Source organism: Eptatretus burgeri, chromosome 6, assembly GCF_056783735.1.
Source record: "Eptatretus burgeri isolate ZD-2024b chromosome 6, Ebu_testis_v1, whole genome shotgun sequence".
Classification (NCBI taxonomy): domain Eukaryota; kingdom Metazoa; phylum Chordata; class Myxini; order Myxiniformes; family Myxinidae; genus Eptatretus; species Eptatretus burgeri.
This window is the reverse complement of record NC_140966.1, coordinates 111,616,308-111,642,066: the sequence shown is the minus strand read 5'-3', so window position 1 is coordinate 111,642,066 and position 25,759 is coordinate 111,616,308. Positions and strand designations below refer to the sequence as shown.

Here is a 25,759-nt window from a genome sequence, read left to right as displayed (position 1 = left end):
TATCTACTATGTCCCAAAGTTTCAAGTTCCTATCTCAAACGGTGTAGGAGGAGCTATTTTAACCCCCTATCCGCCAAGCACCCCCGACCCCCCAAGCACCCTCTGATCATCATGTGTTTAAAAAGATATGTTGTTAAATGTATAACTCATGAATATGTTTGATTTTAAAAGCTACAAGACAATTTTTTTTTTAATCGACCCCCATGACCCCAACCCCTCTGGCCCGGCCCCTAGGGGTCATATAAAAAATCCGAAAGTGTTGTGCATTTTCCCATACATATATCTACTATGTCCCAAAGTTTCAAGTTCCTATTTCAAACGGTGTAGGAGGAGTTACAGGGGAAGACGGACGGACGGACGGACGGACACAATCACAATATTCCCGCTTTTCTTCAAAAGCGTAGGAATAAAAACATGTAATACCAAACTGGTTTGTCAAGGCCACCCCTCCGAGCCATCTGCTTCTCTCACGCACAAATCTCAACGCCGCTTCATTACTTCCACCACCGAAGGTGAAGGAGGTTTTGTTTTCACCCCTTTGTGTGTTTGTTTGTTTGTTTGTCTGTGTGCACGATATCTCCAATAATTATGGACGGATCCGAATGAAACTTGGTGGACATGTTGTGTGTGACAAGAAAGAGTTGATTAAATTTTGGTGAAGAACCGAATCTGATAATTTTTTTAAGTAATTCTTCACCATTGAGAGAAAGAGCCGAAAGCGAAAAAGTACTGTATAGCATGATATTTCAAAAATGTATCGGGCCCGATATGTTCTCGTGGATCAGGCATTGCGTGGCGGAGGTATGCGCTCTACCGAGTGCCATTTTAGTTGAATTACTAGACTTCACCAAAATCGAATCAATTCGTCCTTGCGACATGCCCAACCTGTCCACCAAGTTTCGGCCGAATCCGTCCACATCTTTGAGATGCCCTGTTCAAAGACAGACAAACGGGTGAAAACATAACCTCCGTCGACCTTTTGGGGCAGAGATAAAGATATCACCCGAGGTTTTTCGACCATCTCGATTATTTCAATGTTTTTTCCATGAAATAATGGCAAGTTTGTTCATTTGCTCATTTTAGTTTCCATAAATTTTGTCCTGGTTTTGTAATAAATATATTTTTTGATATAGTTGCAGTTGTGCAAAACCGAATGCCTCCAAGGCAATGGCAAACAACATGCAGCAATCCTAAGGCAGTTATTTCAACAGGATGTGTGTTCGTTAGTCCTTTCCATATGTCTCGTGGATAAAGAGGAAAGATGCATTGTGTGGGACTCCTTCAGTTGGGTTTCTTTAACCTTTAATCTCTGCGTTCTTCCATAATCCACTTTCTCTCAAAAAAACGCGCAAGCAAGCACACACGCAAATCAGTGAAGACTACCAGTAACCAAGCAAGCACACACGCAAATCAGTAAAGACTACCAGTAACCAAGCAAGCACACACGCAAATCAGTGAAGACTACCAGTAACCAAGCAAGCATGCACGCAAATCAGTGAAGACTACCAGTAACCAAGCAAGCACACACGCAAATCAGTGAAGACTACCAGTAACCAAGCAAGCACACACGCAAATCAGTAAAGACTACCAGTAACCAAGCAAGCACACACGCAAATCAGTAAAGACTACCAGTAACCAAGCAAGCACACACGCAAATCAGTAAAGACTACCAGTAACCAAGCAAGCACACACGCAAATCAGTAAAGACTACCAGTAACCAAGCAAGCACACACGCAAATCAGTAAAGACGACCAGTAACCAAGCAAGCACACACGCAAATCAGTAAAGAGTACCAGTAACCAAGCAAGCACACACGCAAATCAGTAAAGAGTACCAGTAACCAAGCAAGCACACACGCAAATCAGTGAAGACTACCAGTAACCAAGCAAGCACACACGCAAATGAGTAAAGACTACCAGTAACCAAGCAAGCACGCACGCAAATCAGTAAAGACGACCAGTAACCAAGCAAGCACACATGCAAATCAGTAAAGACTACCAGTAACCAAGCAAGCACACACGCAGATCGGTAAAGACAACCAGTAACCAAGCAAGCACACACGCAGATCAGTGAAGACTACCAGTAACCAAGCAAGCATGCACGCAAATCAGTAAAGAGTACCAGTAACCAAGCAAGCACACACGCAAATTAGTGAAGACTACCAGTAACCAAGCAAGCACACACGCAAATTAGTGAAGACTACCAGTAACCAAGCAAGCACACACGCAAATCAGTAAAGACGACCAGTAACCAAGCAAGCACACACGCAAATCAGTAAAGAGTACCAGTAACCAAGCAAGCACACACGCAAATCAGTGAAGACTACCAGTAACCAAGCAAGCACACACGCAAATCAGTGAAGACTACCAGTAACCAAGCAAGCACACATGCAAATGAGGAAAGACTACCAGTAACCAAGCAAGCACGCACGCAATTCAGTAAAGACGACCAGTTACCAAGCAAGCACACACGCAAATCAGTAAAGACTACCAGTAACCAAGCAAGCACACACGCAGATCGGTAAAGACGACCAGTAACCAAGCAAGCACACACGCAGATCAGTGAAGACTACCAGTAACCAAGCAAGCACACACGCAAATCAGTTAAGACTACCAGTAACCAAGCACGCACACACGCAAATCAGTGAAGACTACCAGTAACCAAGCAAGCACGCACGCAAATCAGTAAAGACTACCATTAACCAAGCAAGCACGCACGCAAATCAGTAAAGACTACCAGTAACCAAGCAAGCACACATGCAAATCAGTAAAGATTACCAGTAACCAAGCAAACACACACGCAAATCAGTGAAGACTACCAGGAACCAAGCAAGCACACACGCAAATCAGTGAAGACTACCAGGAACCAAGCAAGCACGCATGCAAATCAGTAAAAATTACCATGAAGCAAGCACGCACACAAATCAGAAAACATTACCAGTAACCAAGCAAGCATGCACACAAATCAGTAAAGATTACCAGTAACCAAGCAAGCACGCACGCAAATCAGTGAAAACTACCAGTAACCAAGCAAGCACGCATGCAAATCAGTGAAGACGACCAGTAACCAAGCAAGCATGCATGCAAATCAGTGAAGACTACCAGTAACCAAGCAAGCACACACGCAAATCAGTGAAGACTACCAGTAACCAAGCAAGCACGCACGCAAATCAGTGAAGACTACCAGTAACCAAGCAAGCACGCACTCAAATCAGTAAGGATTAACAGTCACCAAGCAAGCACACATGCAAATCAGTGAAGAGTACCAGTAACTAAGCAAGCACGCACGCAAATCAGTAGACTATCAGTAACCAAGCAAGCACGCACGCAAATCAATAGAGATTACCAGAAACCGAGCAAGCATGCACGCAAATCAGTAAACACTACCAGTATCCAAAGCAAGCACGCACGCAAATCAGTAAAGATTACCAGTAACCACGCAAGCACGCACGCAAATCAGTAAAGATTACCAGTAACCAAGCAAGCACGCACGCAAATCAGTGAAGACTACCAGGAACCAAGCAAGCACACATGCAAATCAGTGAAGAGTACCAGTAACTAAGCAAGCACGCACGCAAATCAGTAGACTATCAGTAACCAAGCAAGCATGCACGCAAATCAATAGAGATTACCAGAAACCGAGCAAGCATGCACGCAAATCAGTAAACACTACCAGTATCCAAAGCAAGCACGCACGCAAATCAGTAAAGATTACCAGTAACCACGCAAGCACGCACGCAAATCAGTAAAGATTACCAGTAACGAAGCAAGCACACACGCAAATCAGTGAAGACTTCCAGTAACCAAGCAAGCACGCACGCAAAACAGTGAAGACTTCCAGTAACCAAGCAAGCACGCACGCAAATCAGTAAAAACTACCAGAAACCAAGCAAGCACGCATGCACGTCAGTGAAAACGACCAGTAACCAAGCAAGCACACACGCAAATCAGTGAAGGCTACCAGTAACCAAGCAAGCACGCACGCAAATCAGTGAAGACTACCAGTAACCAAGCAAGCACGCACGCAAATCAGTGAAGACTACCAGTAACCAAGCAAGCACGCACGCAAATCAGTAAAGACTACCAGTATCCAAGCAAGCACGCACGCAAATCAGTAAAGATTACCAGTAACCACGCAAGCACGCACGCAAATCAGTGAAGACTACCAGTAACCAAGCAAGCACGCACGCAAATCAGTGAAGACTTCCAGTAACCAAGCAAGCACGCACGCAAATCAGTAAAGACTACCAGAAACCAAGCAAGCACGCATGGAAATCAGTGAAGACTACCAGTAACCAAGCAAGCATGCATGCAAATCATTGAAGACTACCAGTAACCAAGCAAGCAGGCACACAAATCAGTGAAGACTACCAGTAACCAAGCAAGCATGCATGCAAATCATTGAAGACTACCAGTAACCAAGCAACCAGGCACACAAATCAGTGAAGACTACCAGTAACCAAGAAAGCACGCACACAAATAAGTATAGATTACGCATAACAAAGCAAGCACGCACACAAATCAGTGAAGACTACCAGTAACCAAGCAAGCACGCACGCAAATCAGTAAAGACTACCAGTAAGCAAGCAAGCACACACGCAAATCGGTAAAGACTTCCAGTAAGCAAGCAAGCACACACGCAAATCAGTGAAGACTACCAGTAACCAAGCAAGCATGCATGCAAATCATTGAAGACTACCAGTAACCAAGCAAGCAGGCACACAAATCAGTGAAGACTACCAGTAACCAAGCAAGCATGCATGCAAATCATTGAAGACTACCAGTAACCAAGCAAGCAGGCACACAAATCAGTGAAGACTACCAGTAACCAAGAAAGCACGCACACAAATAAGTATAGATTACGCATAACAAAGCAAGCACGCACACAAATCAGTGAAGACTACCAGTAACCAAGCAAGCATGCACGCAAATCAGTAAAGACTACCAGTAACCAAGCAAGCACACACGCAAATCGGTAAAGACTTCCAGTAAGCAAGCAAGCACACACGCAAATCAGTGAAGACTACCAGTAACCAAGCAAGCATGCACGCAAATCAGTAAAGACTACCAGTAACCAAGCAAGCACGCATGCAAATCGGTAAAGACTTCCAGAAACCAAGCAAGCATACATGCAAATCAGTAAAGACTACTAGAAACCAAGCAAGCATACATGCAAATCGGTAAAGACTTCCAGAAACCAAGCAAGCATACACGCAAATCAGTAAAGACTACTAGAAACCAAGCAAGCATACATGCAAATCGGTAAAGACTTCCAGAAACCAAGCAAGCACGCACGCCAATCAATAAAGACTACTAGAAACCAAGCAAGCATACACGCAAATCAGTAAAGATTACCAGTAACCAAGCAAGCACGCACGCTAATCAGTAAAGACTACCAGAAACCAAGCAAGCATGAATGCAAATCAGTGACGACAACCAGTAACCAAGCAAGCACGCACGCAAATCAGTGAAGAAGACCAGTAACCAAGCAAGCACACACGCAAATCAGTAAAGACTACCAGAAATCAAGCAAGCACGCACACAAATCACTGATGATGACCCGTAACCAAGCAAGCACGCACGCAAATCAATGACGACAACCAGTAACCAAGCAAGCACACACGCAAATCAGTGAAGACGACCAGTAAGCAAGCATGCACGCAAATCAGTAATGAATACCCGTAACCAAGCAATCACGCACGCAAATCAGTGAAGGTTACCATTAACCAAGCAAGCACAGACGCAAATCAGTAATGATTACCCGTAACCGAGCAAGCACGCACGCAAATCAGTAAAAATTACCATTAACCAAGCAAGCACACACGCAAATCAGTGAAGGTTACCAGTAACCAAGCAAGCACAGACGCAAATCAGTGACGACAACCAGTAACCAATCAAGCACACACGCAAATCAGTGAAGATGCATGCAAAGCAGTCAAGACTACCAGTAACCAAGCAAGCACGCACACAAATCAGGAAAGACAACCAGTAACCAAGCAAGCATGCTCGCAAATCAGTGAAGACTACCAGTAACCAAGCAAGCACGCATATAAATCAGTGAAGACTGCCAGTAACTAAACAAGCACGCACGCAAATCAGTGAAGACTACCAGTAACCAAGCAAGTGCAGATGCAAATCAGTAATGATTACCCGTAACCAAGCAAGCACGCACGCAAATCAGTGAAGATGCATGCAAAGCAGTCAAGACTACCAGTAACCAAGCAAGCATGCATTCAAATTAGTAAAGACTACCAGTAACCAAGCAAGCACGCACAAAAATCAGTAAAGATTACCAGTAACCAAGCAAGCATGCATTCAAATCAGTAAAGATTACCAGTGACCGTGCAAGCACGCACGCAAATCGGTGAAGACTACCAGTAACCAAGCCAGCACGTACGCAAATCAGTGAAGATGACCAGTAACCAAGCAAGCACGCACGCAAATCAGTGAAGACTACCAGTAACCAAGCAAGCACGTACGCAAATCAGTGAAGATGACCAGTAACCAAGCAAGCACGCACGCAAATCAGTGAAAACGACCAGTAACCAAGCAAGCACGCACGGAAATCAGTGAAGACTACCAGTAACCAAGCAAGCACGCACGCAAATCAGTAAACACTACCAGTATCCAAGCAAGCACGCACGCAAATCAGTAAAGATTACCAGTAACCACGCAAGCACGCACGCAAATCAGTGAAGACTACCAGTAACCAAGCAAGCACGCACGCAAATCAGTGAAGACTTCCAGTAACCAAGCCAGCACGCACGCAAATCAGTAAAAACTACCACAAACCAAGCAAGCACGCATGCACGTCAGTGAAGACTACCAGTAACCAAGCAAGCACGCACGCAAATCAGTGAAGGACTACCAGTAACCAACCAAGCACGCACGCAAATCAGTGAAGACTACCAGTAACCAAGCAAGCATGCATGCAAATCATTGAAGACTACCAGTAACCAAGCAAGCACGCACACAAATCGGTGAAGACTACCAGTAACCAAGAAAGCACGCACACAAATAAGTATGGATTAAGCATAACAAAGCAAGCACGCACACAAATCAGTGAAGACTACCAGTAACCAAGCAAGCATGCGCGCAAATCAGTAAAGACTACCAGTAAGCAAGCAAGCACGCATGCAAATCAATGAAGACTACCAGTAACCAAGCAAGCATGCACGCAAATCAGTAAAGACTACCAGTAACCAAGCAAGCATACACGCAAATCAGTAAAGACTACCAGTAACCAAGCAAGCACGCATGCAAATCAGTAAAGACTACCAGTAACCAAGCAAGCATACACGCAAATCAGTAAAGACTACCAGTAACCAAGCAAGCACACATGCAAACCAGTAAAGACTACTTGTAACCAAGCAAGCACGCACGCAAATCAGTGAAGACTACCAGTAACCAAGCCAGCACGTACGCAAATCAGTGAAGATGATCAGTAACCAAGCAAGCACGCACGCAAATCAGTGAAGACTACCAGTAACCAAGCAAGCACGTATGCAAATCAGTGAAGATGACCAGTAACCAAGCAAGCACGCACGCAAATCAGTGAAAACTACCAGTAACCAAGCAAGCACGCACGCAAATCAGTAAAGATTACCAGTAACCAAGCAAGCACGCACGCAAATCAGTAAAGATTACCAGTAACCAAGCAAGCACGCATGCAAATCAGTAAAGATTACCAGTAACCACGCAAGCACGCACGCAAATCAGTAAAGATTACCAGTAACCAAGCAAGCACGCACGCAAATCAGTGAAGACTACCAGGAACCAAGCAAGCACACATGCAAATCAGTGAAGAGTACCAGTAACTCAGCAAGCACGCACGCAAATCAGTAGACTATCAGTAACCAAGCAAGCATGCACGCAAATCAATAGAGATTACCAGAAACCGAGCAAGCATGCACGCAAATCAGTAAACACTACCAGTATCCAAAGCAAGCACGCACGCAAATCAGTAAAGATTACCAGTAACCACGCAAGCACGCACGCAAATCAGTAAAGATTACCAGTAACGAAGCAAGCACACACGCAAATCAGTGAAGACTTCCAGTAACCAAGCAAGCACGCACGCAAAACAGTGAAGACTTCCAGTAACCAAGCAAGCACGCACGCAAATCAGTAAAAACTACCAGAAACCAAGCAAGCACGCATGCACGTCAGTGAAAACGACCAGTAACCAAGCAAGCACACACGCAAATCAGTGAAGGCTACCAGTAACCAAGCAAGCACGCACGCAAATCAGTGAAGACTACCAGTAACCAAGCAAGCACGCACGCAAATCAGTGAAGACTACCAGTAACCAAGCAAGCACGCACGCAAATCAGTAAAGACTACCAGTATCCAAGCAAGCACGCACGCAAATCAGTAAAGATTACCAGTAACCACGCAAGCACGCACGCAAATCAGTGAAGACTACCAGTAACCAAGCAAGCACGCACGCAAATCAGTGAAGACTTCCAGTAACCAAGCAAGCACGCACGCAAATCAGTAAAGACTACCAGAAACCAAGCAAGCACGCATGGAAATCAGTGAAGACTACCAGTAACCAAGCAAGCATGCATGCAAATCATTGAAGACTACCAGTAACCAAGCAAGCAGGCACACAAATCAGTGAAGACTACCAGTAACCAAGCAAGCATGCATGCAAATCATTGAAGACTACCAGTAACCAAGCAACCAGGCACACAAATCAGTGAAGACTACCAGTAACCAAGAAAGCACGCACACAAATAAGTATAGATTACGCATAACAAAGCAAGCACGCACACAAATCAGTGAAGACTACCAGTAACCAAGCAAGCACGCACGCAAATCAGTAAAGACTACCAGTAAGCAAGCAAGCACACACGCAAATCGGTAAAGACTTCCAGTAAGCAAGCAAGCACACACGCAAATCAGTGAAGACTACCAGTAACCAAGCAAGCATGCATGCAAATCATTGAAGACTACCAGTAACCAAGCAAGCAGGCACACAAATCAGTGAAGACTACCAGTAACTGCAAGCATGCATGCAAATCATTGAAGACTACCAGTAACCAAGCAAGCAGGCACACAAATCAGTGAAGACTACCAGTAACCAAGAAAGCACGCACACAAATAAGTATAGATTACGCATAACAAAGCAAGCACGCACACAAATCAGTGAAGACTACCAGTAACCAAGCAAGCATGCACGCAAATCAGTAAAGACTACCAGTAAGCAAGCACACACGCAAATCGGTAAAGACTTCCAGTAAGCAAGCAAGCACACACGCAAATCAGTGAAGACTACCAGTAACCAAGCAAGCATGCACGCAAATCAGTAAAGACTACCAGTAACCAAGCAAGCACGCATGCAAATCGGTAAAGACTTCCAGAAACCAAGCAAGCATACATGCAAATCAGTAAAGACTACTAGAAACCAAGCAAGCATACATGCAAATCGGTAAAGACTTCCAGAAACCAAGCAAGCATACACGCAAATCAGTAAAGACTACTAGAAACCAAGCAAGCATACATGCAAATCGGTAAAGACTTCCAGAAACCAAGCAAGCACGCACGCCCAATCAATAAAGACTACTAGAAACCAAGCAAGCATACACGCAAATCAGTAAAGATTACCAGTAACCAAGGCACGCACGCTAATCAGTAAAGACTACCAGAAACCAAGCAAGCATGAATGCAAATCAGTGACGACAACCAGTAACCAAGCAAGCACGCACGCAAATCAGTGAAGAAGACCAGTAACCAAGCAAGCACACACGCAAATCAGTAAAGACTACCAGAAATCAAGCAAGCACGCACACAAATCACTGATGATGACCCGTAACCAAGCAAGCACGCACGCAAATCAATGACGACAACCAGTAACCAAGCAAGCACACACGCAAATCAGTGAAGACGACCAGTAAGCAAGCATGCACGCAAATCAGTAATGAATACCCGTAACCAAGCAATCACGCACGCAAATCAGTGAAGGTTACCATTAACCAAGCAAGCACAGACGCAAATCAGTAATGATTACCCGTAACCGAGCAAGCACGCACGCAAATCAGTAAAAATTACCATTAACCAAGCAAGCACACACGCAAATCAGTGAAGGTTACCAGTAACCAAGCAAGCACAGACGCAAATCAGTGACGACAACCAGTAACCAATCAAGCACACACGCAAATCAGTGAAGATGCATGCAAAGCAGTCAAGACTACCAGTAACCAAGCAAGCACGCACACAAATCAGGAAAGACAACCAGTAACCAAGCAAGCATGCACGCAAATCAGTGAAGACTACGAGTAACCAAGCAAGCACGCATATAAATCAGTGAAGACTGCCAGTAACTAAACAAGCACGCACGCAAATCAGTGAAGACTACCAGTAACCAAGCAAGTGCAGATGCAAATCAGTAATGATTACCCGTAACCAAGCAAGCACGCACGCAAATCAGTGAAGATGCATGCAAAGCAGTCAAGACTACCAGTAACCAAGCAAGCATGCATTCAAATTAGTAAAGACTACCAGTAACCAAGCAAGCACGCACAAAAATCAGTAAAGATTACCAGTAACCAAGCAAGCATGCATTCAAATCAGTAAAGATTACCAGTGACCGTGCAAGCACGCACGCAAATCGGTGAAGACTACCAGTAACCAAGCCAGCACGTACGCAAATCAGTGAAGATGACCAGTAACCAAGCAAGCACGCACGCAAATCAGTGAAGACTACCAGTAACCAAGCAAGCACGTACGCAAATCAGTGAAGATGACCAGTAACCAAGCAAGCACGCACGCAAATCAGTGAAAACGACCAGTAACCAAGCAAGCACGCACGGAAATCAGTGAAGACTACCAGTAACCAAGCAAGCACGCACGCAAATCAGTAAACACTACCAGTATCCAAGCAAGCACGCACGCAAATCAGTAAAGATTACCAGTAACCACGCAAGCACGCACGCAAATCAGTGAAGACTACCAGTAACCAAGCAAGCACGCACGCAAATCAGTGAAGACTTCCAGTAACCAAGCCAGCACGCACGCAAATCAGTAAAAACTACCACAAACCAAGCAAGCACGCATGCACGTCAGTGAAGACTACCAGTAACCAAGCAAGCACGCACGCAAATCAGTGAAGGACTACCAGTAACCAACCAAGCACGCACGCAAATCAGTGAAGACTACCAGTAACCAAGCAAGCATGCATGCAAATCATTGAAGACTACCAGTAACCAAGCAAGCACGCACACAAATCGGTGAAGACTACCAGTAACCAAGAAAGCACGCACACAAATAAGTATGGATTAAGCATAACAAAGCAAGCACGCACACAAATCAGTGAAGACTACCAGTAACCAAGCAAGCATGCGCGCAAATCAGTAAAGACTACCAGTAAGCAAGCAAGCACGCATGCAAATCAATGAAGACTACCAGTAACCAAGCAAGCATGCACGCAAATCAGTAAAGACTACCAGTAACCAAGCAAGCATACACGCAAATCAGTAAAGACTACCAGTAACCAAGCAAGCACGCATGCAAATCAGTAAAGACTACCAGTAACCAAGCAAGCATACACGCAAATCAGTAAAGACTACCAGTAACCAAGCAAGCACACATGCAAACCAGTAAAGACTACTTGTAACCAAGCAAGCACGCACGCAAATCAGTGAAGACTACCAGTAACCAAGCCAGCACGTACGCAAATCAGTGAAGATGATCAGTAACCAAGCAAGCACGCACGCAAATCAGTGAAGACTACCAGTAACCAAGCAAGCACGCACGCAAATCAGTAAAGACTCCCAGTAACCAAGCAAGCATACACGCAAATCAGTAAAGACTACCAGTAACCAAGCAAGCACACATGCAAATCAGTAAAGATTACCAGTAACCAAGCAAGCACGCACGCAAATCAGTAAAGATTACCAGTAACCAAGCAAGCACGCATGCAAATCAGTAAAGATTACCAGTAACCAAGCAAGCACGCACGCAAATCAGTAAAGATTACCAGTAACCACGCAAGCACGCACGCAAATCAGTGAAGACTACCAGTAACCAAGCAAGCACACACGCAAATGAGTAAAGACTACCAGTAACCAAGCAAGCACGCACGCAAATCAGTAAAGACTACCAGTAAGCAAGCAAGCACGCATGCAAATCAGTGAAGACTACCAGTAACCAAGCAAGCACGCACGCAAATCAGTAAAGATTACCAGTAACCACGCAAGCACGCACGCAAATCAGTGAAGACTACCAGTAACCAAGCAAGCACGCACGCAAATCAGTGAAGACTTCCAGTAACCAAGCAAGCACACACGCAAATCAGTAAAAACTACCACAAACCAAGCAAGCACACACACAAATCAGTGAAAACGACCAGTAACCAAGCAAGCACGCACGCAAATCAGTGAAGACTACCAGTAACCAAGCAAGCACGCACGCAAATCAGTAAAGACTCCCAGTAACCAAGCAAGCATACACGCAAATCAGTAAAGACTACCAGTAACCAAGCAAGCACACATGCAAACCAGTAAAGACTTACTTGTAACCAAGCAAGCACACACGCAAATCAGTTAAGACAACTGCACCACGAGCGCCTCATTTGCATCTTCGCACCAATTCCCAACCACTATTTCCCCTCAGACCTTCATTTTGCTCACCAAACTATACCACACTCACCACAATCACTTCATATGACTACTAAAATTCCTGCAACAACCCACACTTCGATTTTCCATTACAAACGCCACCATTACTCACAATCTCATTGCAAGGAACTTCCACCTCTTCCCCACAATGCCACAACATACTGCTACTTTACTACAAATTCTACAATATGCTTCTGTTCCTACATAACCGCCTCAACTGCCACATTCTCATCGAACTCTTACCACAGCCTCGAAGGATACGGAGGAGATGTAGGTCGGGTTATTTCGGATCTTAACTCAAAGCGCGAACATGTGCTGGAGCTGGTTTAAGGACCTAAGGCTAGCGCCGGTATATCCCTAAAATCCAACTTTTGAATGAAGGTCAGCACACATTCGGATCCAGAGAGTGCCGTCAGAAACCACGGCCCCATGTAAAGTCAGGAGCTGTTGTGCGTGCCCTGTTGGCCAGCAACCTAGCCATCTTTCGCTCTCAGGGCCTGGTGGGGCATGGCTCCGACCGCAATCAACCAATAGGGAGCTTCTTTTGATCCGATGGTTGGCTTTTCCCCTCACCCGGGGCTTATAAAATGAGCGTATGCAGCTAATTCTGAGCAGAGAATCGCGGCACCAGATCGTGGGGGGGGGGGGGGCAAGTGGTCCTCAGAGATTCAATGAGAAATGAGTCCTAGACAATGGGGGGGGGGGGCAAGTGGTCCTCAGAGATTCAATGAGAAATGAGTCCTAGACAATGGGCCCGTAGGACTTTCATGATGAGAAGTTGCCACCTATTTAGAAATGTTCTACATATGTCTAGGAACAGGAAAATTGATGTTGCTAATTTTGGATCTGTGTCAAATGGCGGCCATTTTGAATTCCAAAATGGCTGCCATGATCATGCTTTTTTCTTCAATGAATACAATTATTGCTCATATTTTAAAAATAATATCAAAATTTTATCCCATAATATGAGTGAACATGAATAGGAGAGACATTATGATTTATTGTATGCATATTTAAAATAATTATAAGGTCATTTTGAATTTCAAAATGGCCGCTATTTGAAATGAGCTGTTTATTTATTTAAATATTCTTCTTAAACCATTGAAATAGAGTATTTTTTTTCTTATTTCTCAGAAACTTTGGGATGCTACTTCTAACAGACAATAATATATTAAATAAATTGGCCCTTTTGAGTATCCGTAACAAATAAATTAGCTATAGAGGGCAGCATCTGGGTTACCTGCTGCCTCTACTACATCCATAAGCACATGGCATTGGACAAACCGGAGTGGGTGCAAACATGCTCTCAATTGGCTTCTCACTTCATTGAACGTTTCTGAGGGAAGTATAATACTTACGGTGAAGTACACCTAGTGTTCAATGGCTATGATTTTGGTGACATTTCCCTTAAAGCATCAACACGTAAAGCATCAACATTTCCCTTAAAACATCAACACATCAACACTACCCCACCTGTGAAGTTCCATGCTGGTATTTTAATCGTTTTGACAAGAGAGCTAAAAATGTTCATTTGCAAGCCCCGTAGAATACTGTGGTTCAACTAATCGCTTGACCAATAGTAAGCAAGTTTTGGTGTAAAAAATCCAAACTAAGCATCTTGCAGCCCAACAATTTCACAGGGTCAATGAGAAGAATAGCAGCTTTAATCTCATATCAAAATTTATACCACGTCCGGTTAAATCTGGGGGTCAATGTTAGGATGAAGCTGTTGATCGGACCATGCCCTTAAATTTTAATGCAATTTGTAACTTTTTGGCGACCATTTTGAATTTCAGGATGGGTGATATCATATGTAATTTGAACAAAATATTACTTACATTGATTTTGAAGTGCTAGCAACATTGAAAACCTATCATTTTGCTTTCAAAATTGAGATAAAATACTTTCATTGAAACTAACCAAGCGAAAAATAGTGGCAAAACATCGGCCATTTTGAAATCCAAGATGGCTGCCGTCTGCCAAACTTCCAAAAATGGCAACATGCATTTTCATGTACTTTGGTACCTAGATAATGAATTAAAATAGGTGGCACCTTCTCATCATGAAAATCCTACAGGTGTCCACTTGCCCCCCCCGCCCCCCACTATTAGCATCGAAAGATTTATCAATGCCTCCGCAGATTTGTGAAAAGGTCTCTTACTGCATTCAGATATGTTAACTTACGGTATCGTTCCCCAAGGATCATTCAATAAAAACCGAATCGGGTGGGGGAACGCACACAAGAGGCAATGGGCAGGCAGATGTCTCTTCCGACAATACCGAGTGGAAAACCAGGAGAAGAAAATGCTGTGGAAAACCAGGAGATAAAATATGGCGGCCAAGCAGAGGTAAGGTGAGAGATTATTAATGGTCTAAAGTTCAGCTACAACCTCCGTGACTCCGTGTACCTTCTTTCCTCACCCCCAGTCCCCTGGCCTGCCCTCCATTCTTTGGGACCACCTTTTCCTGTCGCAGGCCCCGTCATTGGTTTTTCCGATTATTGTCGGAGGTCCATACTCCGGGCCGTCCCGCTCACGGAAAAGCCCCAATAAAAAGAAGTCTTTTGGTCTTTCCCAGGCTCCACAGCCCATTTTGCTGCCATGCCTTGCACACATTGACGAGACAAATTGTGACGGCCCTACCGAGCCACTTCAATGTGTGTTGAAACTTCCGATTCCTTGCCTGGCCTTGCCTAACAGAAGGTCAGACATTTTACAACCTTACTTGTCTACCTTGTTGATAGATTACATACGCTGCCTCCTCGGCGTTATATTTTACAAGACAACTTACTCTGATAGGTACGTGTTACCTGGCAATATAACCTACTCAAAACACACGGACCATGTTACACTTACCACAGCCTAGTTTTGGATCTCTCCCCATTCCACATAACAATATGTACAATGTTTCACATGTCGTATGTATAATCACAAAACATTATGTGTACAAGCCTGGTGTTGGCTTAATGGTTAAGGTGGCTGCCTTAAAATCTAAGGGTTTTGAGTTCAAATCCTGCCTTTCCATTGAATTAATACCAGGTGGGCTCGACTCAGCCTGTCATCCTTCCAAGGTTGGCAAAATGAGTCCCATCTTACTGGTAACAGGGGGCACTGCATCAGTGGCTCAACCGCACACCCAGAAAATGATGCGGCCAAGCAGCCACAGGCTGCATACAAGTAAATAAATAAAAATTGTGTGTGTGAGATTACGTATGTCTAATCATGATTCATGTGCATGTACAGTCACAACCCTGCATGTGTACAGATAATTACGATGTGTATGCGTGCTGCTGCCACCGGTCGTCATCTCCACTCGTGAGTCTCTAACACTGAACAGAGCCTTTCCCGGTCCCGACGCACCCATCTCCAACCCTGCAAGGAACCACGACTCATGGACCAAGCAGTCTCAATCGTGCTCCGTTCCCCCCTGCACTTCTGTGGGTTCACCCGATCCCACCCAGGGACATCTCCGCTCATCCAGATATGGCGTGCCACTGCCACTGGTCATGTGGTTACCATCACCACACGTGATCCCACCGAAGCTTGGTCTCATCCATGCATGGTGGAAGGGACAAAGCGCACCAAGCTGAGATCGTCGACAAAGCGCATGAAGCTGCAACAGCTAAGCCGCATCTCAGACACCTCCGCCTCACCAAAGCTGTTATATTGTTATGAGGCTGGGCGTCAGCCGCGAGCACGACTGCTAGATGGAGCAGTAGAGTCGGCTCGACCGATCGCCCGGAATTCAGATCATACTTCTTCGGAAAACTCCAGAGTTGCATGGGTCCCTTATTGAACCGAAGTTCGCCAATAGACAGACCACGTGGGGTGGGGTCGATTGCCAATTTCAATTTACCTAAATACCCACGTGGTCCAACCTACCGGGGAAATTCACCCTTGATGGCTCCCGTACGGAATGAGCCACTTAGCGTACCCGTTCCGTGTGTGATCCGAGCGGTTTGATCACCGAGATCCGTCGGTCCCAAATATCCCGTTACAACGGCAACGGCCTGGCTAGTTTTCCAACACGCAGCACGCTCAGTCAATGAAGGAATGGACACGAAAGAGTTGAAACATTGAACAAATGGGGGTGTTTATTTACAATGGGGGGATGAGGGGAGCACATAAGGGCAGAGCGAAACCGAATATTAACAAGAAGCGAATAATTCGATATCGCGTGGCTGGGGGCAGTAAAAGTCTAGGTGAAGAATGATGAAACAATTTTGCAGTTAGAACTAGAAGTAAGACATCAGGAACTGCTCTGCGGTGCCCAAATTAAATGACGAACGTTTTTGACGGCGTAGGAAACGTAAGCAAACGTTGATTTACGATTCGAAGTCACAGTGCCGCCGCGTGCTCCCTGCGTGATCGTGCGTCCATTGGTCGACAGCGCGGACCCGGAGGCGCCTCGACCAATGGGACGAGAAAACAAATGACGTCATCACGAAACTGACCAATGGGCGCACATCTGACGGTGTAAAAAAGTGTGACAGAAGACACAGGACAGAATAGCCAATAAAATAACAGCGCAATTTCGCCGCGCTATAATAAATACACGTATATACATAACAGGCAAAAAGCACTTATACAATTCATTACTTAGCAGATGGGCCCACGGATGCACACATGCACACACACCCAAAGAATCGGACCGAATGGTCTTTATTCGGACCTCCATCCCGGAGGACAGCCGGGCTGAAGACCAGGGTCTGTCTTGGACCTGTCCACCTCATGTGATCTTCAAGCTGACTCGGTCCGGCGAGAGGCGAGCCGAACCCGGACACCGGCGAGCGACCCTTGCGGTTCTTGCGGGGACTGGCGTCGCTCGAGCTCTCGATCGTGATGAGGACAAAGATGACGTCGACGACCAAGACCAGCTTCTGCCCAGGCTCCAGACCAGCTTCTGCGGCTCCTCAGGCTCTCTATCACGAGGAGGAGGACAAAGACGATGATGACAACCAAGACCAGCCAGACAGACTCCTGTCCCATTTGACTGACTCCCCTTTTTTGCGCTCCAGCGCGGCTCGACCCCTCCCCCACTCGGCACGCGGAGAATCCCGGGCAGAGGGTTGTCGTTGTTCTCTGCAGAACTGTAGTAACCCATTGCTGTCGTTGCATGTTGTGCTTTCCAATAAAAGGAAATCCTAACTCTCAAAAGTAACTCACAGCGCACGAACGTTTATTTACCCATTAGACAAGGGAAAGGAAGCTATCTATAAAACACATACTTACCGATATAACTGATCTATAGGACCTGTATGTTGTGTTCGATAGGTTTCCAAATTCGCAACAATATTGAGCGCGGTCCTTGACTATGTCCACAAATAGCAACTCTGTTATGGAGCCATCAACTCCTGTTACACATCAGCACTTGTTGCAAAGGTCCTGACAAACGGGGGGTGCCTGCCACACATCCACATTGTTTCGGTGTCCAAGGTTTCTGAAATGTATTATGGAAATATGTTATTAAAGTAAAAATTCAACTTCCGGTTTAGTTAGTTTGTTAAAGACAACCATTTTAAATACCCTATGCATGCAATACATTGGTGACCATAAACTTCTGTGCCATACATGCACTTGCTGTGCCATACATTCACCTTGTTAAGGTAAATTTGCTCTTGTATTTGCAGAGGGAATCTTGGTTGGATGCTGCGAGACAAGCTGCGAGACAAGCTGCGAGACAAGCTGCGAGACAAGCTGCGAGACAAGCTGCGAGACAAGCTGCGAGACAAGCTGCGAGACAAGTTGCGAGACAAGTTGCGAGACAAACTGCGAGACAAGTTGCGAGACAAGTTGCGAGACAAGTTGCGAGACAAGTTGCGAGACAAGTTGCGAGACAAGGTGAGAGACGAGGTGCAATCCAGATTTGTAGAAGATAAAGAGCAAATGAATCAATCAATGTGCGACCAGGAAGTAAGTTACTTGATGCGTTTGTTGTTTATCATCGGGCTTTCCGAGCACAACTCCAGAATGCCATTTAACCAAATGTTAATGTGTTTTTAACCAAAACAAAGGCAGTTAACCAAGTCATCCCATGACCCATATACACTTCGGGGTCGGTTTCTAAACACAATAGCTCCATCACTTGGGCAAAATTCAGGTAGAAAAACAAGTTGAAACTAGAACGGCACTCGGATCCAGACCTGAACCAAAATATTATCACCTTGTTCTTGTGACCAAACCAATTCATCCACTTAGCTTTGTCATAACTCTTCCATCACGTTTTGAAAAATCAATGCTGTATATTGTGTTGGCACCATCTCTCAATGGTGAAGAATCTATGGAAAAATGAATTATCAACTTCTATTCACTGCTAAAGGTTGATGACTTTGTCCAGTCTGAGCGGTGTCCCATAAGCTGTTAAGCTTGAGTACAGGTGATTATAGTCATAAGTTCAATAAGAAGCAAGAAATGGCATGTCACCAGTGGGCCAATTCGCCGTCATATCCACAAAATAATATGATCCACTCAGTGACTGGTGTCATCAAAAGCCAGTGCCCTTGGGAATAAGCTGTTCAACAAATAATGTAATAAGCTGCTCATTCCACGAGCCCATTAGGTCAGGTCAGGTATGGGAGCATGCGCTGGAGCAGCCCGTCGCTGTGTCCACTTTCCGCCGATACTCCAGGGGTCTCCGTCTGGCCATCCCCCAGGCAGATGCCTGGCCCAGCCCCATCTCCTTGAGATGCTGATCAACCTGTTGCAACCACGAGGCACGTGGTCGGCCAGTTGGCCTCCTACACTCACGAGGCTCTGTGGGGGCAGTTTCTCGCAACCTCAAGACAGAAAACCTTTAGTTCAATACAAGCTCTTTATTCAGTAACAAATAAAAGACACTCTTGTGAACAAGAGGAAGTTGAGCCTGCAACAATGTTGCAAGCCAAAGACTTAACTCTACATCGGATATAGCATGTGTGTATATTTGTGTATATGTATATATATATATATATATATATATATATATATATATATATATATATATATATATATATATATATATATATATATATATATATATATATATATATAGTTATGAATTTGGAAGCTTACTGCACTCAACATACAGGTCCTATAGAACAGTTATGTCGGTAAGTATGTGTTTCTTACTTAGGGTCCCCGTCCCGTGTCTATTGGGTGAATAAATGTACGTGCCCTGCGAAGTTACTTTGATAGTCAGGGTTTTCTTTCATTATTATACCCCTCATAACTACGACAACGCCAGCATCACCTTCACCTCACTCTGACCAACGCCATTGTCTGTGTGCGTGTCAGCACGTACGAGGGTGGAGCCCACGCAAAATACAGTTCCTCTGGCTGTTTGGTGGGCGTAGCCCATGCAGAATAATGTTCCTCTGCCTGTTTGGTGGGCGGAGTTCAAGGAGGAGCCTCGCGGCGGCCCCTCGACCAATCAGCGTGCTACGGGTGAGGTGGCCCCTGCTCAGCCAATCAGACCGTGCTCCGTGGTTGAGAAAGGCGGTCCGCGTGACGTCACCACGCCCCGGACCAATCAACGGACTTGCCGCTCGTTTTGGCCAGTGGCAGGGCGACGAGCGATTCTGCGTGCCAAAACCATCCAGTAAGGGAGAGCGGGGAGGGCGGAGGCGTCCCCCCCCCCCCCGAGACAGGGTGAATAAGGGTGCGGCGCGTTCGGACCGAGAAGGTCCTCCTCCTGCTCCTCCTCATGATCAAGAGCTGGAGCTTGAGGGATTTTTCCTCCAAAAGAACCGCAAGTGGTGCGCGCCGTCTCTCTGTCGGTGAACTAGCGAGTGTTTGAGATAGTTGATGACCATCGAGCAGGCAGGGTTGTGGTCGATCTGACGGGCAGGTTGAACAAGCGTGGAGTTATCAGCCCTCGCTTTGATGTTCAATTCGGAGACTCGGAGAGGTGGCAGAGAAACCTCCTGCCTTCTCAACAGTTTGGGATATGGAGGAGAGGCTTGGTTGCCAGGACGAGCGCCGAGCGGAGCTCAGGAGGTTGATCGCGGTTCACCGGTGTCTGGATTCTGCTCGCCTCTCGCTGGTGCCTGGTTCGAATCGGCTCGCCCAAACCACACGAGGTGGACAGGTCCGAGGCAGGCTCTGGTCTTCAGCTCGCCTTTCCCTCCGAGCTGGAGGCCTCAATAAAGGCTGTGGCCACAGTTTCTTTTGGGTGTGCATGTGTGTGTGTGTGTGTGTGTGTGTGTGTGTGTGTGTGTGTGTGTGTGTGTGTGTGTGTGTGTGTGTGTGTGTGTGTGTGTGTGTGTGTGTGTGTGTGGCACCAGTCTAGTAAGTAGGAATTGTATAAGTGCTCCTTGCTTGTACATGAATTGCCTTGCATCTCTATATTCGGTTAGCTCTGCTTCTTACGTGCTCCCCTCGTTCCCTAATTATTATTGTGAATAAATCCCCTCTTGTTAAATGTTTCAGCTCGTTTCTGTGTTTCTTCCATTGGCTTAGCGTGATGCGTGTTGGTGAATTATATCGGCTGTGACCGCTGTATAAGTACATTTGGACCGACGGGGCTTCGGCAAGCATCCGCTCGGGTTACGCACGGGTCGGGCACGCTAACAGCTCAACTCGTACGAGTTCCGTCGAGGGTGAATTTCCCCGGTAGTTTAGACGACGTGGGTATTTAGGTAAATTGAAATTGGAAATCGACCTTACCCCATGTGGTCGACCTATTGGCGAACTTCGGTCCGATAAAGGACCCGTCGGCTCCGGAGTTGTCCGGGGTGACGACCTATAAGTTCCGGGCGTTCGGCGGAGCCGACTCTACTGCTCCATCTAGTGGTTGGGCTCGCAGCCGATACCCGGTCCGCAACAATATATATATATATATATATATATATATATATATATATATATATATATATATATATATATATATATGTAGTCTCACCAGTGTGTGTCAAAACAACAGATGGAACTTTGTGGATTTTTTTATTGCAACATAGAAGGATAATTGGTCTTATGGAGCTTGCTTATAGCCCTGGGAGGGGGTGTTGGGTGAGGGGGGGCTAATAGCCCTGGGAGGGGGTGTCAGATGGTCATTTCTTGCTGCAAGCTCAGATAGTCATCAGACAGATAAAGTTTTGCAAGGTTATAAACATCTGCGGAATGTGTGTATTCTGCTCTTTACTAGTTTTCCCAGCATATATTTATTAAATTATTTCTCAAGGCATGAAACTAAAGCTAATTGGTATTTTACTTTATCATAAATTCAAGTAATAATTCAGTTTCCACAGTCCCCCGTTTTGTTCATACAGAACAACCTAAGGGTTTGTTCTGTAAGGACAAACCTACAGAAAATCTAAATTTTCATCGGCTAGTGGCAGGCTTCCTTCCACTGCATCACCCACATTCGTGCTCTGTGGTGGGTCAACACCCTAACGAGTGGATGAAACCCTCGGGGGCCACCACCTCCCCATGCCGTCTCATTCCACAGAGTTTGGGCGACCAGGCGATCTGGAAGAAAAGAACCCTGTGCACACCAAACATATACATCCAATAGGCAATTGCCTTTTCAATTGTTCTAATCAGCTTTTATTTGAGCAAGCCTATCAAATTATTTTTCCCCCTTCAGTTTTAAAGATATCTCTATTGTCCCACATCTCTTCATCACAATCATCCATCTGTTTTTGGTTCTTTAGCAACAATTGTTGAATTCTTTCAAAAGGGTTTTTGTCAGTTCCAAAGGCACGAGTATCTGTACTTTCATATTTTCCATGCGATTCTACTGTCACGGTGTCTCGACTCAATTTTATACTCGGTTCTTTATTTTCTGGGGTTTCTGGATCTCCTGGATCTTCAGGGTCGCCATAGTTGCTCGGAGATGGTTGGTCCAGGGAAACTTCATGTGCCACCATTGTTGTTACTGTGGCAAATTTTCTCACACACACACACACACACACACACACACACACACACACACACACACACACACACACACACACACACACACACACACACACACACACACACACACACACACACACACCGATTAATTGCTCTTATGCATTCTATGATGACAACAATAGCAATGAATATCATAAGCCCAATGAACAATATGTGGAGTATCCATGTTCCCCATCCACCAAACATTTTTTCCAACCGTGACCTGAAGTTCCATCCCTTATTATAATCATATTTGGCAACTTCTGCTTTAATCTTCCCAGCCATATCGTCAATCTCCTCTGAGTTATCAGGAATATAGGTGCAACATTCCGACCCTACTACTGCACATGTGCCTCTTTGTGCAGCCAATAGGACATCAAGGGTGATATGATTATGCATAGCTACTGTCCGTATGGCAAGCATTTCAGCATTTACTTTGGGAAAAACCCTCATCAGTTTCATTTGCAAGCTTCTCGAAAGAGGCTGCCAGGTTCATGATTTCTCTAGCAGCTTTCCCAATGGCATAAAAGGGAAAGGCTATCATGAAGTATCTTTCAATCTCTGAAATAGATCTTTTTTGTTTATTCTGTGGCATGAAAGGTGATTAGTCAGGAATACGGATTTGGGGTATTACATATCCTCCATAAGAAGATCCTGTCCACCCGGCTGGTAACCATGAATATGCCCTATTCCCACATACAATATATATATATATATATATATATATATATATATATATATATATATATATATATATATATATATATATATATATATATATACCGTTTCATGATGCCTGGGGTTCCATGAGATTATTCGTTCATATCCTTATATCTATCCTTGCCCCAGCAATTCATCCCTCAATGGTTACTTTTTCTTCCCCATCTTTGGCATAGCATAGCCATGTTGAGTTACGCAAGTAAGGTCCATTTCCTTTTCGACTTACTGGGCAAACTATTCCCACTTCTCTATTTATCACCTCAAAATGCAGTGGGTATTTCTCCAATCCTTCCCCCTGAGATAGTGAGGCAAAATTTGTCTTATATCGGGGAGTGTGGTCATCAGGGGAAGTTACGTTTCACCTGATACAGAGGATAGTACCAGTGCCAATAGTCGGTATATTTGTACCCCCCCCCCTTTTCCAGTTACTTGTTATCTCTCATACTCTCGCACTTACTTGCCCTCCAGTCCCTTCTATTCTAGATAGGACTGGGTTAGCCTGTCTATGAACCAGGTACCCACACATATCTTCCCGTGAAAATGGGACTGCCGAGAGGGGCAGTCCATGCTTGAATGAGTGGGGGAGCTGCGAACAAACCCAACACTTGCTTCTGTTCATACTTTTAGCATGTTGTGAAGATATTGCTAAAAAGGTGTTTAGTGGATGCCCAGTTATCCCGTCATGTAACACTATGCCTCGTTTCAGGCATACAGTGCCTACGTCCCCTCCATCCCATGTCACACAGGGTGCATAATTATATGGAAGGGTCAAATAAGTGTTTATCCCATTGATGTGGATTTCTCTCCAGAACCTCGGATAATCGTTGTAGGATTCTTCCTCGTAGCTCCTGGCAAACCTCGTAGTGATCGTTGTAGGATTCTTCCTTGTTGATTGTGGAATCCTATTTAACTTGCAGGGTTTAAACATCTAGCCGATTCGGTTTAAAAATTCCGTTATAAAATCACAGACACCGATAACCAATGTCCACAGACAAGCCTTTTCTTTGAGAACAATTTATTTCTAATTCTATCCACCGTACACTTCTCACCCTCGTACCCCCTACTCAATGAACCTCTCCCTCATATATATATATATATATATATATATATATATATATATATATATATATATATATATATATATATATATATATATATATATATATTTTTTTTTTTTGAGAGTGGAGAGGGTTTTTTTGATAGCATATAGGCGAAAGTACAGTTTTATCAAACCGGTCATCTTGTAGTGGTAAATAATTAAACAAATGTCCAAAGTGGCAAGGAAAGACAAGATTATAAGTAGGTCTTAGGTCTCAACAATTAAATAAAAGAAACAGTAGAGGGGAAAAAACAACCACTTTGACCTACTCAGACTGAGGCAAGGGCCATTTGTCAAAAAAGGAATATTTTCCCTAACAGTGTTGACTACTCATGCATTCATCCGCTCGAGGAGAAGGTGCAGATTATTCTCTTCTCTGTCCTTACTGACCAAAAACATTTAACTTTCGCTCTATGTACCTATTCAGACTCTCACTCTCCTCGCACACTTCGCCAACTCAGTTATAACTCGTAATTCATCACCGACATCCGGCACATCAAAGAAATTGTGAACTCGGCAGCCGACACTCTCACGCATCAAGGTATTGGCGTTGTCGTCTACCATCACATGAGCCATTGATTTGAATGCACTTTCCACACCACAACAAGAGGACACAGAGCTCCACAGTATTTGAGCAACCCAGCGATTCATCACCACACGTGACGTCTGGCCATGCATCAACGCTGCCATGTGCCGTTGGGCCACGGTCCAAGATCCATCGTCATACTGTCGCACCACTCGGTAAATTTTCAACACAAGATCGGCATTTTGATGGGGTCCATGTGCATCTTGTCGGTCCCCTACCACCTTTGAATGGGCACTGCTATTTACTGCCTTGTGTTGACTGCTTCACCCGTTGGCCAGAAGCTACACCGATAGCTGACATCACCGCTCCTACCATCGCTAGGGCCTTTGTCCACACGTGGATTGCACGTTTTGGCGTTCCGTCAACCGCCACGAAAGATCATGGTAGCCAGTTCGGATCTGCTCTATTTCGTGAGCTGACAACTCCAAGGTACTGACCGTGTGTGAACCACTGCTTACCATCCAGCAGCAAATGGTATGGTGGAGCGTTTCCATCACCAACTCAAGTCTTCCCTGAAACGCAATACAACCCCACGCACTGGACGGGCGTTGTACCTCTGGTCTTGCTTGGTATGTGAGCTGCTCTAAACGACGACCTTGGATGCTCCACTACAGAGCTAGTGTACGGTGAACCGCTTCGTCTCCCAGGAGAATTCTTCTCAGCGTCCGATGACACCTTTCCCTTCAGCCTACACCACCAACTACGCCAACGAACTTCGTGTGGCAATGCAGGGCCTCCGGATGACACCAACACGTACGCCTTTGTCACGCCCGGTTCTTATTCCCTCGGGAATAAAATCCGAACATCTCGGACATCTTCTCTTCGATGCTAAAGTTCTATGAAATCTCATCTTAAATTGTGAA

At 45.1% G+C, this 25,759-nt stretch overlaps 1 protein-coding gene across 4 annotated transcripts in view; it reads left to right on the top strand.

Moving 5' to 3' along the window:
• Positions 1 to 25,759, top strand: part of LOC147025627 (uncharacterized) — a 37,835-nt gene that overhangs the window by 8,405 nt on the left and 3,671 nt on the right. For all 4 annotated transcript variants that reach the window (XM_085886822.1, XM_085886821.1, XM_085886820.1 and 1 more), the window contains one exon: positions 18,249 to 18,459. In XM_085886822.1, coding sequence (XP_085742948.1) covers positions 18,265 to 18,459 — 195 coding nt within the window. In that variant the 5' untranslated portion in view covers positions 18,249 to 18,264. The remainder of the gene's footprint in view (positions 1 to 18,248; positions 18,460 to 25,759) is intronic.